Source organism: Hemitrygon akajei, chromosome 16, assembly GCF_048418815.1.
Source record: "Hemitrygon akajei chromosome 16, sHemAka1.3, whole genome shotgun sequence".
NCBI classification, from domain to species: domain Eukaryota; kingdom Metazoa; phylum Chordata; class Chondrichthyes; order Myliobatiformes; family Dasyatidae; genus Hemitrygon; species Hemitrygon akajei.
In genome coordinates, this window is record NC_133139.1 from 326889 (window position 1) to 344443 (window position 17555).

Consider the following 17555-nt stretch of genomic DNA (forward strand, 5'->3'; position numbering starts at 1 on the left):
GAAACAAGAGAAGTATCTCCAAATAGCACAACCTGAGACATTCATGGTGAGTGCTGCTACTTTAGGCTTTGTCAGTGTTCTGGTGTAAGATCAACAGTAACCAGTATGCAGCATTATCATTGATGTCAAATGTGTTGTTTTGCGGCAGTAGTTCCGCAGGTTTCCATACTGGGACCTCTGAAGTTTGTGAAGAGGGCATGCTTGGATGGGGAGGGTCCTACAATAAACAGCCAGGTAATTTTTTTTCTTTCATAGACACGTTCATCTGCTCTTTAATACTCAGAGAAAGTAAAAGGAGCCTCTGTTTATTTCCTCAGCTAAAAGGCTGTACCTGTGACAATGTTGCAGTCCTTCAGTACTGCACAGGGAATCATTTGAATGAAGCTGATTAAAGCCCTGAAGTGGGGCTGGAGTCTATAACCTTCCTCTCAGAAGGGACAGTGCACTCTTGGAATAAGAGCAGACATCTGGGCTAATAGGGAGCTTTACATGGAGCTATGTGCAAACAGTTTATCTTGCATCAATTTATATTTGTGCTTGGGGTTTAGTTGGGGTGATACAAGGAACATGTTGACATTGTTCTGTTTACATGAGCACACATATGCCACTTGACCTTTGTGAAGAAATATGTTTCTCAGCTGTGAAGCCACACACCGCCTCTCTGCTCTGACATACAGTACCTTGCATATTTGTGAGGCATACAACAGGAGTTTCTTGTGATCCAACCTATGCCGGTTCTTCTGCAGATAATCTCGTAGACTTCCATGTGGCAGGTACTCCATGATCAACCTCAAGTTCCTGCGCCCTGTGGAAATAAACCAATATCTACTTTCTCAGTGGGCAAGTTAGACCATAAGACACAGGAACAGAATTATGCCATTCAGCCCATCCAGTCTGCTCCACCATTCCATCATGGCTGATCCCAGATCCTACTCAACTCCATACACCTGCCTTCTCACAATATCCTTTGATGCCCTGACTGATCAGGAAACAATCAACTTCCGCCTTAAATATACCCACAGACTTGCTTCCACCACAGTCTGAGGCTGAGCATTCCACAGATTTACTACTCTCTGCCTAAAAAAAGGAGGGAGATTGAAAATCTGGCTGAGTGGTGATGTAACAATGACCTTGTACTCAATGTCAGCAAGATCAAGGAGCCGATTATTAGCCTCAGGAGAAGGAAACCAGTGGTCCATCAGCCAATCCTCATCAGAGATAGAGAGGGTCAGCAGCATTAAATTCCTCAGTGTTATCATTTTGGAGGACCTGTCCTGGACCTAGCACACATGTGCTATTATGAAGAAAGCACAGAAGTGCCTCTACTTCCTTAGGAATTTGCAAAAATTCAGCATGACATCCAAAATGTTGACAAACTTCCATAGACATGGAGAGTATATTGACCGGTTGCATCATAAGCCTGGTATGCCCTTGAACAGAAAATCCAACAAAAATTAATGGATACAGCCTAGTCCATCATGATAAAGCCCTCCCAACGACTGACCACATCTATAGAAACTGCTGTCACAGGAAAGTAGGATCCATCATTAGGGACCCCTCCCCACCCTCCCCCAGCAACCCAGGTTATGCTCTCTTCTTGATGCTACCATTAGGAAGGTAGTTCAGGAGCTCCAGGACTCTCATTACCAGGTTCAGGGATAGCTATTATCCCTCATCCATCAGGCTTTTGAACCAAAGGGGATGACCTCTCTCATCTTCACTTGCCCCATTATTGTAATGTTCCCACAACCTATGGGCTTACTTTCAAGGACTCTTCATCTTATGTTCTCAATATTAATTCTTCAATTACTTATTATTACTATTTCTTTCTTTTTATACTTGCACTTTGTTGTCTTTTGCACATTAATTGAACACCCAAGTTGGTAAATTCTTTCATTGATTTATTGTGGATTTATTGAGTATGCCTGCAAGAAACTGATAATACTTTTACTTTAACTTTGAACTATCATCCCAAAGAGAAAAGCCCAATTCATTCTACCTATGAAAGGGTATATGGAAGACAACCCAGTCAATGTTTCAAGTCAATAACTTCCTCAGAACTCAGATATGAAAAGGTGACTTTGTTTCTCTTAACAAAAGTATTATTTGGCTGATTGAATTTTTTCAGCATTTTTGTTTCAGATTCCTGAGTCTGCTGCTTTATTAGTTTTCCATTATGTTCAAAGTTAGTTGGCTTCTGCCCTTGACTAACACCAGAATCCTAACCAATTACCTTTCAGCCCAAATGTCAATAAGTTTTTAGAAGAAAACTCAAGAAAGGAGTCATCAATAGGTTTCTTGGAGAGAGCATTTGAAAAATTCACAACCCCCCTGAATGCCTCCTCAGTTGTAAATGTCCAAACAGAATCCTAATACAGGGGTTTGATCTGAAACATGGACAATCTGTTTGCTCCCACTATCCAGCCAGGGGAAGTGGACTGGCAAAGTGCTCAAGGAGATCACCTTTTGTTCTTCTAAACCTCACTAAAGTAGGTCTGTTTTCCATCTCTCTTCCTGAGTAGTTCTCTCATCACAGGATCAATCAAATGAACAAAGATCCCTGCTCTGTTACCTCAGTTGTCTCCTACACATTGACTTCTTTATTAAAAGAAACAGTAAACATGATGTCACTGAGTATTAAAGCAAAAGAACAGAAATGAGGACCAGTTAGACCAATTACACTCACCGACACTATAACAAACTCCTTTGTATTTGACAATATATTCATTATGGAGATTCTTGACCACTGCAATCTCCCGCTCAAAGTCCCGAAGGTGTTCTCTTGTGGTATGTTGCAACTTTTTCACAGCCACCAGGTCCCCTGTGTTGTCTCCAAGGGGATCATATCGACACAGCTCCACACTGCCAAAATTTCCCTGTCAATGAATCAAGCAGCCAAATTGGAAAAGATTGTCAATATCTCTAAAATTACTCTGGAGTCTCATCTGCATCTTGATGAAATTTCCTTTCAGCACCCTCTAATCCTGGACAAAATCTTATGTTTCAATAAGGGCATATCTCTTTTTTCTATACACTAAGTGTTGGCCCCATATGTTCAATCTTTCATCATTCCCAGTGATCAATCCAGGGGGCCTTTACCATCCCAATGCAAGTATATCCTTCCTTAGGTAAGACTGAAAGTGCTCCAGGTGCAGTCTCCTAGTGGCCACGCATCAAAGATGCATCAAAGTGCCTCTGCTGTTATATTCCACACCCTTTGTCGTAAAGCTCAATACTCTGTTGGTTTTTGTAATGAGATGCATGTTGGTTTATTGTGATTCAGAGAATCAGGGAATGGTTGTATGAGACAAGCTCAAAGTTATGGATCTGATTGATCATTTCCTCAACTTGCTCTGCACCTCCAATAGCTTATGTACACGTAGTTCTGGCCCTCTCTGCTCTTGTACCCCACTCAGACAATATGTTTTATTCTGTTTGCCTTTCATTATTCCTGCCCTAATGCATCACTTCACACTTATCCACATTAAGGCCCAATGTGCACACTTTGTTCTTCAAATAAATTAACTTGGAGCTTCAATAACACGGCAATGTCCCCAAATGCTTGAGCCCAAATCCCCAACCAGAGATCTGAACACAGCGTTCAGCCTAACAGCCCTAGTTAAACAATGAGATGGCTGCTGAATCCTCAACAAAGCCAATAGCATCTTGATAGGGATTGGATTCTAGACACAGAGGAAGCCAATATTATTAACCAGTATTGATCTGTGAATGAACTGATCATCTCATGTTGCTGTGGACATCACTTTGAAGGCTACGTGTGAAAGATGAATCAAATCTCTGATATAACACGTTACACTGTCTGCCCTCTCCCACCTTCCCTACAGTCCAGTTTATACCTTGCCCAACATAGAGATGAATTTAAGGTGCCTCTCTTCAAAGAAATTTGGATCCTCCTGTTTTCTCACAGCAAAACAGTGCCAGAAGTCATTTGTAACTGCGAGGTCACCCGGGGACAAGTCGCACAGTCTTTCGTAGTCTGTAAGAACACAGCAAAGATTGTGAAGTAAACGAGAACATTTGCAGATGCTGGAAATCCGAGCAACACACACAAAATGCCGGAGGAACTCAGCAGGTCAGGCAGCATCTATGGAAAAGAGTACAGTTGACATTTCAGGCCGAGACCCTTCAGTGGATTGTGAAGTACAGCGGGTGACTGCAGCAAGGTTTTGTGGTTAGAAGGCTGAGCACAGCTCATTGGCCTGAAACACTAGTCCTACTTCATTCTTCACAATCACTCCCTGACCAGTTTATAATTTCCACCATTTTTTGTTTATATTTCAAATTTTAATTATCTGAAGTGTTTCACTCAGGATTTATGGTATTGCCTGTGAATTGAATGTACCAAATACATTTGCATTGGCAGAGACACAGCGTGCAACTCTGATATGGCTAATAAAGAGAATCTTCAGAGATTCTACAACTATGTTAAGAGCAAAAGTGTAACTAGACAACTTGGAGTATTGTGTACAGTTCTAGTTACTCTAGTACAGGAAGGATGTGGTAGCAATGGAGAGAATGTAGAAGAGATGCTGTCTGTAATGGAGGGGCTATGGAATGTTCTGCCACAGAGGAGGTTGGAGCTGGGTTTATTTTTACTTGGAAATAGGAAATCATAAGACATAGAACCATAGAACATTACAGCACAGTACAGGCCCTTCAGCCCTCCATGTTGTGCCGTCCCATATAATCCTTAAACGAATACTAAACCCACACTACCCCATAACCTATTTTTCTTTCATCCATGTGCCTGTCCAAGAAGCTCTTAAATACCCCTAATGTTTTAGCCTCCACCACCATCCCTGGCAAGTTATTCCAGGCACTCACAACCCTCTGAGTAAAAAACTTACCCCTGATGTCTCCCCTAAACTTCCATCCCTTAATTTTGTACATATGCCCTCTGGTGTTTGCTATTGGTGCCCTGGGAAACAGGTACTGACTATCCACCCTATCTATGTCTCTCATAATCTTGTAGGCCTCTATCAAGTCCTCTCTCATTCTTCCACGCTCCAAAGAGAAAAGTCCCAGCTCTGCTAACCTTGCTTCATATGACTTGTTCTCCAAACCAGGCAACATCCTGGTAAATCTCCTCTGCACCCTCTCCATAGCTTCCACATCCTTCCTATAATGAGGTGACCAGAATTGAACACAATACTCTAAGTGCAGTCTCACCAGAGATTTGTAGAGTTGCAACATGACCTCGCTACTCTTGAACTCAATCCCCCTTTAATGAAGCCTAGCATCCCACAGGCCTTCTTAACCACCCTATCAACCTGTGCAGTGACCTTGAGGGATGAATGGATTTGAACCCCAAGGTCCCTTTGTTCATCCACACTCTTAAGTAACTGACCATTAATCCTGTACTCAGTCTTCTGCTTTGTCCTTCCAAAATGCATCACCTCACACCAAGGTCCCTTTGTTCATCCACACTCTTAAGTAACTGACCATTAATCCTGTACTCAGTCTTCTGCTTTGTCCTTCCAAAATGCATCACCTCACACTTGTCTGGATTGAACTCCACCTGCCATTTTTCTCCCCAACTCTGCAGCCTGTCTATATCCTCTTGTAACCTTCGACAACCTGCAGCTCCGTCCACAACTCCTCCAATCTTCGTGTCATCTGCAAACTTACTCACCCATCCTTCCGCCTCTACATCCAGGTCATTTATAAAAATCGCAAATAGCAGAGGTCCCAGGTCAGATCCCTGCGGCACTCCACTAGTCACCGACCTCCAGCCAGAATACTTTCCTTCCACAACTACCCTCTGCTTTCTTCCTTTAAGCCAATTTTTTATCCAAACAGCCAAGGTTCCACTTATCCCATGCCTCATGGCTTTCTGGATGAGTCTCTCATGAGGGACCTTGTCAAATGCAGGGATCTTGTCATTTGACATAAGAACAGAATTAGGCCATTCAGCCCATCGAATCTATTCCACCATTCCAATATAACTGAACCTGGATACCACTCAACCCCACACACCTGCCTTCTTGCCATATCCTTCAAAGCCCTGTCCGATCAGAAAACGATCAACTTCCGCCTTAAATATACGCATGGGCGGCCTCCACTGCGGTCTGTGGCAGAGCATTCCACAGATTTACTATTCTCTAGCTAAAAATATTCCTCCTTATCTCTGTTCTAAGCGTTCACTCCTCATTTTGAAGCTGTGCCCGATAGTTCTGGATACCCCCACCACAGGAAACATCCTCTCCACATCCACCCTATCCAGTCCTTTCAGCAGGTTTCAATGAGATCCCCACGTATTCTTCTAAATTCCAGTGAACCCAGGCCCAAAGCTGCCAAATGCTCCTCATATGTTAACCCCTTCATTCTTGGTATAATTCTTTTGAACCTCCTCTGGACTCTCTCCAATGACAATGCATCCTTTCTGAGATGTGGGGCCCAAAACTGTTCACAATACTCCAAGCACAGCCTGACTAGTGTCTTATAAAGACTCAGCATTATGTCCTTGCTAATGCACAGGCGCAGGGAGTATCAGAGATGTTGGCTACAGTGGAAGGTAGGTGAAGTACCACCAAATATGGTGAGTTCATTCTCCTTGCCTGGGGTTTCTCTTAAAAACACTAGCCAGTGCACAGGTGTGTGAAGTTTCGGAGGCATAGGTAACAGTGGAAGGCAGATGGATCACCACCAATTGTGATGAGTTCTTTCTCCCTTTGTGTGGGTTTTTCTTTTTTTAAACCATAGAAGAGAGATAGAGTCTAGTGGAGCAGCCATCATTGGGTAGGGGTTGGAGTCAGCTTTGGAACTTAGAAACTTTGACTCAGGAAAGGCTGAGGGCAAACAAACAGGTAAGAAGGGAAGGTTTTTCCTTTAGTTATTGTTGATCTGGTCTTGGTTGCCCATTGTACAGTGCAGGCATGATGGCAGATATGTTAGTGGAATGCTTCTCCTGTAGGATGTGGGAATTCATGGATCCTGATGGTCTCCCTGATGACGACACCTGTGGGAAGTGCAGCCAACTTCAGCTCCTGAAAGAAAGCAGTAAGGAGCTGGAGCTGGATGCACAATGGATCATCCAGGAGGCAGAGCAATTGTAAGATAAGATACATCCAGAGTGCAGAATTCAGGGAGTAGATGGGTGAACACTGAGTGAGGTGGAGGGAGAAAGAAGTCATTGCAGGGTCCCCCTATGGCTATTCCCCTCAGCAACAGGTATACTCCTTCTGGATACTGCTGGTGGGGATGACCTACCTAGGCAAGGCAGTAGCAGCCAGACCAATAACACTGTGGTCGGCTCTGAACCTCAGAAGGTTAGGGTGAAGTCAGGTGGAGCAATAGTCATAGGGGACTCGATAGTTAGGGGGACAGATAGGAGATTCTGTGGCAGCAAAAGAGACTTTCAGGATAGAGTGTTGCCTCCTGGGTGCTAGGGTCCAGGATGTCTTTGAGCCATTGCAGAATATTCTTGAAGGGGAGGGTGAGGAGCCAGAGGTCGTGGAACATTTTTGTACCAATGATGTAGCAGGAGAGGGGTAGAGGTCCTGCACAGTAAGTTTAGGGAGTTAGGAAGGAAGCTGAAGAGTAGGACTTCCTAGGTGGTAATCTCCGAATTACTCGCAGTGCCACGAGCTAAGGACGATCAGAACGGGCAGATAGCGTAGACAAATGAGTGGCTGAGGAGATGGTGCAGGAGGCAGGGTTTCAAGTTATTGGATTGTTGGAACCTTTTCTGGGGAAGAATTGACCTGTACAAGTGGGACAGGTTGCATTTGAACTGGAAGGGGACCAATATCCTGGAAGGGATGTTTGTTGATGCTTTTGGGGAGGGTTTAAACTAGATTTGCAGGGGGATAGGAATTGAAGTGAAGAGGCAGAGTATGGGGCGATTGGCACACAAGTAGAGACAGCTTGTAGGGAGTTTGTGAGGAAGGACAGGCAGATATGATGGAGCAAAGATGCACCCAGTCAGATGGTTTAAGGTGTGTCCATTTTAATGCAAGGAGTATCATAAACAAGACATGGACAAGGCAAGAACTTAGAGCATGGATCAATATATGGAACTATGATGTTGTAGCCATTACAGAGACTTGGATGTCTCAGCGGTAGGAAAGGCTGCTGGGCTTTAGATGTTTCAAAAAGGAAAGGACAGGAAGGGAGGCAAGAGAGGTGGGGGAATGGTATTGCTAATCAGGGATAGTATCACGGTTGCAGAAAGGGAGGAAGTCACGGAGGAATTGCCTACTGAGTCAGTGTGGGTGGAAGTCAGAAACAGGAAGGTAGCAATAACTCCACTGGGTGTTTTTTAAAGACCCCCCCCCCCCCCCCCGAGACATCAAGGAACAGATAGGGAGATAAATTCTGGAATTGTGCAATAATAATAGAGTTGTCATGGTGGGAGATTTAACTTTCTTAATACTGATTGGCATCTCCTTAGACAAGAGGTTTAGATGGGGTGGAGTTTGTTAGGTGTGGTCAGGAAGGTTTCCTGACACAATATGCAGATAAGCCAATTAGAGGAGAAACTGTACTTGATTTGGTATTGGGAAATGAACCCGGTCAGGAGTCAGATCTCTCAGTGAGAGAGCATTTTAGAGGTAGTGATCACAACTCTATTTCCTTCACCACAGCACTAGAGAGGGATAGAACAGATCATTTGGGAAAACATTTAATTGGGGTAGGGGGAAATATGATGCCATTAAGCAGAAACTTTGGAGCATAAATTGGGAGCAGATGTTCTCAGAAAAATGTACAACATAAATGTGGCAAATGTTCAGGAACATTTTTGTGGCATTCTGCATAGGTATGTTTTATTCAAGCAGGGAAAGGATAGTAGGGTAAAAGAACCATGGTGTACAAAGGATGTAGTGTTATATACCCCTAGGGTTCATTTTTTTTTCCTGTGGACTGTCGCTTTAAAATGCTGACATAATTGAGGCTGACTTTTGCTTTGTTGGATTTCTACTGACTCCAGAATTGCTAAGTTGCCATGGTAAAAGAGAGGTGGAGTTATTTGATAGACAATGGGTGTTTGCACAAGTTCACAGCATGTTTATATTAAGCAAGGTCAGATGATTCTCTCACAGGCACACAGAAACACATGGTCAGAGTCGAGATGGTTTCGATCATGGAAAGACACCAGTAAGTGGGGTTGCTGGTTTAAACTTTCAGTAGCCCAAAGGGGTGAGTTGAGATCGATCCAGAGTATTGATAAATGACTCTCACAGTTGCTGCATCTGGAGGCAGTTACAGAGAAGAGGAGAGAGAAAGGTTTGAAACAGAAGAAACCTAGTGACAAAGAGGTCACTATTTGGACTTTCTCCATGTAGCCCGTAAGGGTGAGTTTGATTCCATTCGAATACAAAAGTGTGGTTGTCACATAGTTAATCCACAGAAGTGGGTTCTGTGGTGAGGGAAAACCTTTGTGAATACCACGTGTGTGTGTTAACCCTTGTCTGGGTGTGGTAGTTCACTGAAGAGGACACCCCTGTGGCAAATTGCTGTTGGAGTTACTTTGTATGTCGTGGAACTGCATAAGTGGCTATCACATTGTGTGATTGGGATAACCTGTGGGATCTACTTTTGTGTCTACCCTTGCCTGGGTGGTAGTTTTCCGTTGAAGATGGTCCCCTTTGTGATAAGCTACTGTTGGTGATACTTCGTGTGTGGATTCGGAGCTGACGGCGGAAGGCCAATGGCACCTATTAACTTGTTTTTCTCCTATCATGGATTTTGTCTTTGGTTTACAAATATCTCTCTCATACCAACAATAACAACTCCGTGCATTGAACTGAACTTTGTTACATTACCATCATAAGACTTTAAACCTTGCCACCTGAGCTTGAATGAGTTTGGGAAGTATATTTACACACATATATATGCATAAGACTGCTAACTTTTGATTTACCTGGTTTAAGTTACTATATTAAGTAGTTACTAAAACAAATGGTGGTTTTAACATCAAAACCAGACTCCAGGTGTGTTCTATTGCTGCTGATACTTTTACAGGGTTGTGTATACATAACAGTAGAAAATCTAGATTAGAAGAAAAGAAAAGCTTACAAACGGTTTAAGAAACTAGGTACTGTTAGAGCTCTAGAAAATTACAATGTTGCTGGGAAGGAACTTAAGAATGAAATTAGGAGAGCCAGAAGGGGCCATGAGAATACCTTAGTTGGCAGGATTAAGGAAAACCCCAAGGCATTCTACAAGTTATATGAAGAGCAGGAGGATAAGACGTGAAAAAATAGGACCTATCAAGTGTGACAGTGGGAAAGTGTGTATGGAACTGAAGGAAATAGCAGAGGTACTTAGTGAATACTTTGCTTCAGTATTCACTATGGAAAGGGATCTTGTTGCTAGTAGTGATGACTTGCAGCAGACTGAAAAGCTTGAGCATGTAGATATTAAGAAAGAGGATGTGCTAGAGCTTTTAGAAAGCATCAAGATGGATGAATCACCAGGACCAGATGAGATGTACCCCAGGCTACTATGGGAGGCAAAAGGAGGAGATTGCTGAGCCTCTGGCAGTGATCTTTGCATCATCAATAGGGATGGGAAAGGTTCTGCAGGTTTGGAAGGTTGTGGATGTTGTTCCTTTATTCAAGGAAGGGAGTAGAGATAGCCCAGGAAATTATAGACCAGTGAGTCTTACCTCGGTGGTTGGTAAGTTGATGGAGAAGATCCTGAGAGCCAGGATTTAAGAACATTTGGAGAGGTATGGTATGATTAGGAATAGTCAGCATGGTTTTGTCAAAGGCAGGTCATGCCTTACGAGCCTAATTGAATGTTTTGAGGATGTGACTAAATACATTGATGAAGGAAGAGCAGTAGATGTAGTGTATATGGATTTCAGCAAGGCAATTGATAAGGTACCCTATTCAAGGTTTATTGAGAAAGTAAGGAGGCATGGGATCCAAGGGAACATTGCTTTGTGGATCCAGAAGTGGCTTGCTCTCAAAGGCTGTAAATGGGTCATAATCTGCATGAAGGTAGGTCACCAGTGGAGTGCCTCAGGGATCTGTTCTGGGACCCTTACTCTTCGTGATTTTTATAAATGACCTGGATGAGGAAGTGGAGGGATGGGTTAGTAAGTTTGCTGATGACACAACGGTTGGAGGTGTTGTGGATAGTGTGGAGGGCTGTCAGAGGTTACAGCGGGACATTGATAGGATGCAAAACCGGGCTGAGAAGTGGCAGATGGAGTTCAACTCAGATAATTGTGAGGTGGTTCATTTTGGTAGGTGAAATATGATGGCAGAATATAGTATTAATGGTAAGACTCTTGGCGGTGTGGAGGATCAGAGGGATCTTGGGGTCTGAGTCCACTGGATGCTCAAAGCAGCTGCACAGATTGACTAGGTGGTTAAGAAGGCATATGGTGTATTGGCCTTTAATCGTGGAATTGAGTTTAGGAGACGAGAGGTAATGTTGCAGCTATATAGGACCCTGGTCAGACCCCACTTGGAGTACTGTGCTCAGTTCTGGTCACCTCACTACAGGAAGGATACAGAGAAGATTTACAAGGATGTTGCCTGGATTGGGGAGCATGCCTTATGAGAATAGGTTGAGTGAACTCGGCCTTTTCTTCTTGGAGCGATGGAGAATGAGAGGTGACCCATTAGATGTGTATAAGATGATGAGAGGCATTGATCGTGTGGATAGTCAGAGGCTTTTTCCCAGGGCTGAAATGGTTGCACTTTACTCAGAAAGTGGTGAGTGCGTGGAATGGGCTGCTGGCAATGGTGGTGGAGGCGGATATAATAGGGTCTTTTAAGAGACTTTTGGATAGGTACATGGAGCTTAGAAAAATAGAGGGCTATAGGGATGTCTAGTAATTTCTAAGGTAGGGACATGTTCGGCACAACTTTGTGGGCTGAAGGACCTGCATTGTGCTGTAGGTTTTCTATGTTTCGAAGTTTTTCATTTTGGAAGGTCCATTTTGAAGATAGGATATAATATAAATGGTAAGACTCTTGGCAGTGTGGAGGATCTGAGAGATCTTGGGGTCCGTGTCCATAGGACAGTCAAAGCTGCTGCACAGGTTGACAGTGTTGTTAAGAAGGCGTAAGGTGCATTGGCCCATCAATCATGGGATTGAGTTCAAGAGCCAAGAGGTAAAGTTACAGCTAAATAGGACTCTGGTCAGACCCCACTTAGAGCAATATGTTCAGTTCTGGTCACCTCACTACAAGAAGGATGTGGATATTATAGAGAGTGTGCAGAGATTTATAAGGATATTGCCTGGATTGGATAGTGTGACTTATGAGAATAGGTTGAGTGAACTTGGTTTTTTCTCCTTGGAGTGATAGAGGATGAGAGGTGACCTGATAGAGGTGTACAAGATGATGAGAGGTATTGATTGAGTGGATAGCCAGAGGCTTTTTCTTAAGGCTGAAATAGCTAACACGAGGGGGCATAGTTTTAAGGTGCTTAGAAGTAGGTATGGAGTGGGGGTGTCGGAGGTAATTTTCTTACACAGTGTGGTGGGTGCATGGCATGTACTGCCTGCGACGGTGGTAGAGGCTGATATATTAGTCTTTTAAGAGATTCTTAGCAGTAGAGAAATCCTAGGCAGTTTCTAGAGTAGGTTACATGGACGCCACAACATTGTGGGCCAAAGGGCCTGTCATGTACTGCAGATTTGTTCTCTGGTTTATGTTCTATTTTCTATTCCCCTTGAAATAAATGCCAACATTACAATCGCCTTCTTTACCAAAAACTCACCCTCCAAATTACCCTTCTGTTAGTCTTGCACTAGGACTCCCAAGGTCTTTTGCACTTCTGATCTATGAACCTTTTAGATAAAAATCCTTACTTTTGTTCCTTTTACCAAAATGCATTATCATACATTTCCCAACAGTGTATTTCATCTGCCACTTTTTTGGCCGTTCTTCCAATTTGTCGAAGTCCTGCTACAATTGCATTGCTTCCTCAACACTACCTATCCCCTTCACCTATCTTTGTATCATCTGCAAACTTTGCCACAGGCCAACAATTCCTTTATCTAAATCATTGACAAACAATATGAAAAGAAGTGGTCCCATTACTGAAGCCTGAGGAACACCACTAGTCGCTGGCAGCCAACCAGAAAAGGCCCTTTTTATTTCCACATGTTGCCTCCTGCCTGTAGCTATTCTGCCATCCATGCCAGTATCTTTCCTATAACGCCATAGGATTTTATCTTGTTGAGCAGCCTCATGTATGGCACCTTATCAAATGGTGTTGGAGGCAGAGTTAAGATGGCGCTAAACAGCGACTCCTTTGCTTGCATCTTCGGAAACAGCTCTGTTTTTAACTTTAATATTTTTATTCTTCCCTTTCAGGGTTCTTTTGAAGACCTTGACCTGGAGTTACATGCAGACTTCAGTTCTTTGCTGGAATGGGACCCGTTCTCGGGGTTTTAGGACTGGCTGTGTTCGGCATACCAAGGGCTCAGCCTGAGAGGTGGCCTCGTGTTTGGAAGCCTAAGATCTCAGAGCTCTGGAGATGGGTGGATTGAGGGTCGCTGTCAAGGCAGGAGACTTGTGTTGTTGGGGAGGCCAGAAAGTCTTTCGCCGTGGGCCTGAAGACCCAAGATCTTTGTGATCTTTAGGCACAGAGCTTGTAAAAAGTGATGAAACTGACTTTTTAATATCATAAACCAGCAGGTTGTTGTTATGTCTCCCACTCGCTGTGAAAATGGAGGACACCTCCTTCTCTGGATCTCTTTATTGCTAATTGCCGACAGGACATCAACCGTCTCGACTTCACCACACCGTGTTCCAATTCCAACCTTACTCCTTCCAAATGCTCTGTTCTCCGCTCCCTCCGCACCAATCCCAACCTTACTATAAAACCCGCTGATAAGGGGGGAGCTGTTGTAGACTGGCATACTGACCTCTACCTGGCTGAGGCACAACAACAACTCTCTGATATCTCCTCTTATTTACCCCTTGATCATGACCCCACTAAGGAGCACCAGGCCACTGTCCCCTATACCATCACCAACCTTATCAGCGCTGGGGATCTCCCATCCACTGCCACCAGCTTCATAGTTCCCACACCCCGCACTTCCCATTCCTACCTCCTACCCAAGATCCACAAACCTGCCTGTCCAGGTAGACCCATTGTCTCAGCTTGCTCCTGCCCCACCGAACTCATTTCTGCATATCTTGACACTGTTTTATCCCGCCTTGTTCAATCCCTTCCCACCTATGTTCGTGACACTTCTCATGCTTTGAATTTTTTCAAAGATTTTAAGTTCCCTGGCCCCCACCGCCTTATTTTCACCATGGACGTCCAGTCCCTATATACCTCCATGCCCCACCAGGAAGGTCTCAAAGCTCTCTGCTTCTTTTTGGATTCCAGACCTAACCAATTCCCCTCTACCACCACTCTCCTCCGTCTAGCCGAATTAGTTCTTACTCTCAATAATTTCTCCTTTGGCTCCTCCCACTTCCTCCAAACCAAAGGTGTAGCCATGGGCACCCGCATGGGTTCTGGTTATGCCTGCCTTTTTGTTGGCTTTGTGGAACAGTCCATGTTCCAAGCCTATACAGGTATCCGTCTCCCTCTTTTCCTTCACTACATTGATGACTGCATTGGCACTGCCTCCCGCACACATGCTGAGCTCGTTGACTTCATTAACTTTGCCTCCAACTTTCACCCTGCCCTCAAATTTACCTGGTCTATTTCTGACATCTCCCTCCCCTTTCTTGATCTGTCTGTCTCCATCTTTGGAGACGACCTATCTACTGATATCTAATATAAGCCTACAGACTCTCACAGCTACCTGGACTATTCCTCTTCCCACCCTGTCTCTAGCAAAAATTCCATCCCCTTCTCACAATTCCTCTGCCTCCGCCGCATCTGCTCTCAGGATGATGCTTTTCATTCCAGGACGAAGGAGATGTCTTCCTTTTTTAAACAAAGGGGCTTCCCTTCTTCCACCATCAACTCTGCTCTCAAATGCATCTCTCCCATTTCCTGCACATCTGCCCTCACCCCATCTGCCTGCCACCCCACTCGGGATAGGGTTCCCCTTGTCCTCACCTACAACCCCACCAGCCTCCGGATCCAACGTATAATTCTGCATAACTTCTGCCACCTCCATACGGGATCCCACATCAAGCACATCTTTCCCTCCCCCCCCACTTTCTGCTTTCCGCAGGGATCGCTCCCTATGCGACTCCCTTGTCCATTCATCCCCCTCATCCCTTCCCACCGATCTCTCTCCTGGCACTTAGCCTTGCAAGTGGAACAAGTGCTACACCTGCCCTTACACTTCCTCCCTCACCACCATTCAGGGCCCCAGACAGTCCTTCCAGGTGAAGCAACACTTCACCTGTGAGTTGGTTGATGTGGTATACTGCGTCCGGTGCTCCTGGTGTGGCCTTTTATATATTGGTGAGACCTGACGCAGACTGGGAGACCGTTTCGCTGAACACCTATGCTCTGTCCGCCGGAGAAAGCAGGATCTCCCAGTGGCCACACATTTTAATTCCATGTCCTATTCCCATTCTGATATGTCTATCCATGGCCTCCTCTACTGTCAAGATGAAACCACACTCAGGTTGGAGGAACAATACCTTATATACCGGCTGGGCAGCCTCCAACCTGATGGCATGAACATTGACTTCTCTAACTTCCGTTAATGCCCCTACCCTTCTTACCCCATCCCTGATATATTTAGTTTTTTTTCTCTCTCTGCCCATCACGCTGCCTGTTCTCCATCTCCCTCTGGTGCTGCCTTCCCCCTTTCTTTCTCTGTAGGCCTCCCGTCTCATGATCCTTTCCCTTCTCTAGCTCTGTATCCCTTTTGCCGATCACCTGTCTGGCTCTCAGCTTCACCCCACCCCCTCCGGTCTTCTATCATTTTGCATTTTCCCCTCCCCCTCCTACTTTCAAATCTCTTACTATCTTTCCTTTCAGTTAGTCCTGACGAAGGGTCTCAGCCTGAAATATTGACAGTGTTTCTCCCTATAAATGCTGCCTGGCCTGCTGTGTTCCACCAGCATTTTGTGTGTTGCTTGAATTTCCAGCAACTGCAGACTTCCTCGTGTTTGCTGTGGACACCTCCTTCTCCCTTATTAGGGAGACAGAGAACTGTTGCCGATTGCCAGATGAATTGCAATAGGCTTTGGGGTAACCGCAAGTCTGTTTCTTTACTATCACCTAGCTCACGCTTGTGCTCGGTAGCGGGTGCGCTTTTTTTTTTGCTGGGAGCGGAGGGAGGATCGTTGCTTGCTGTTGCTTATGCACGGGAGGGGGGAACTGGGGGAGGACTTTGGAGTTCTCATGTTTAACTTTCGTTCATTCTTTGGGGCACTTCTCTGTTTTTGTGGATGTTTTGCGAAGAAAAATCATTCAGGATGTATATTGTATACATTTCTCTGACATTAAATTGAACCTTTGAACCTTTTGTAAATCCAAGTAAATGATATCCACTGCCTCTGCTTTGCCTACCCTGCTTGTTGCTTCCTCAAAGATCTCTTAACAAATTTGTCAGGAAACATTTCCCTTGACAGAAACCATGCTGCGTTTGACTTATTTTATCATTAGTCTCCAAGTATCCTGAAACCTCATCCAAACTTTCCCAACCACTAAGATTAGGCTAACTGGTTTATGATTTCCTTTCTTTTACCTTCCTCCCTTCTTAAAGAGTGGTGTGACATTTACAATCTTCCAGTCCTCCTGGACCATGTCAGAAACAAATGATTCTTGAAATATGAAACCAATGCATCTTCAGCAATCTCTCTCAGGGCTCTGGGATGTAGTCCATCTGGTCCAGGTGACTTACCCACCTTAAGACCTTTGAATTTACCAAACCCTTTATCCTTTGTAATAGCAATAGCACTTATTCCCGCTCCCTGACACTCACAGACCTATGACACACTACTAGTATCTTCCACAGTAAAGACAGATGCAAAGTACTCATTAAGTTCATCTGCCATTTCTTTGTCCCCCATTACTACCTCAACAGCATAATTTTCCAGTGGTCCAATCTCAACTCTCACCTCCTTCTTGCTCTTTATATAACTGAGAAACAATTTGGTATCCTGCTTTATATGATTGGCTAGATTGCCCTCACATTTGGTAGACTCTACCATTGTTGGTAGAATCTCAGATGGTGACGAGAGGAGCGAGATATGCCAGCTGGCGGAGTGGTGCTACAGCAACAACCTGGCACTCAACATCAGTAAGACAAAGGAGTTGATTGTGTACTTCAGGAAAGGTAAGATGAAGGAACACATACCAATCCTCAGAGGGATCAGAAGTGGAGAGAGTGTGCAGTTTCAAGTTGCTGGATTTCAAGATCTCTGGTCCTGGTCCTAACATATCGGTTCAGTTATAAAGAACGCAAGATAGTGACTATACTTCATTAGGAATTTGAAGAGATTTGGTATGTCAACAAATACACTCAGAAACTTCGATAGATGTACTGTGGAGGGCATTCTGACAGGCTGCATCACTGTCTGGTATGGGAGGAGGGCTACTGCACAAGATCAAAAGAAGCTGCAGAGGGCTGTAAATTTAGTCGGCTCCATCTTGGGTACTAGCCTACAAAGTACCCAGGACATCTTCAGGGAGCGGTGTCT

At 44.4% G+C, this 17555-nt stretch overlaps 2 protein-coding genes across 19 annotated transcripts in view; one reads left to right on the top strand and one right to left on the bottom strand.

The window, feature by feature from the left end:
- LOC140739678 (tyrosine-protein kinase JAK2-like) overlaps window positions 1-17555 on the bottom strand; it is a 254486-nt gene that overhangs the window by 21941 nt on the left and 214990 nt on the right. For all 5 annotated transcript variants that reach the window (XM_073068052.1, XM_073068054.1, XM_073068049.1 and 2 more), the window contains 3 exons: window positions 3858-3997; window positions 2687-2876; window positions 681-805 (listed from right to left, as the gene is read on the bottom strand). In XM_073068052.1, the coding sequence (XP_072924153.1) occupies window positions 681-805; window positions 2687-2876; window positions 3858-3997 (455 nt within the window). The remainder of the gene's footprint in view (window positions 1-680; window positions 806-2686; window positions 2877-3857; window positions 3998-17555) is intronic.
- LOC140739679 (uncharacterized) overlaps window positions 9076-17555 on the top strand; it is a 65422-nt gene continuing 56942 nt past the window's right edge. For all 14 annotated transcript variants that reach the window (XR_012101708.1, XR_012101715.1, XR_012101716.1 and 11 more), the window contains exon 1: window positions 9076-9314. The gene's annotated coding sequence lies outside the window, so the exon portion shown is untranslated. The remainder of the gene's footprint in view (window positions 9315-17555) is intronic.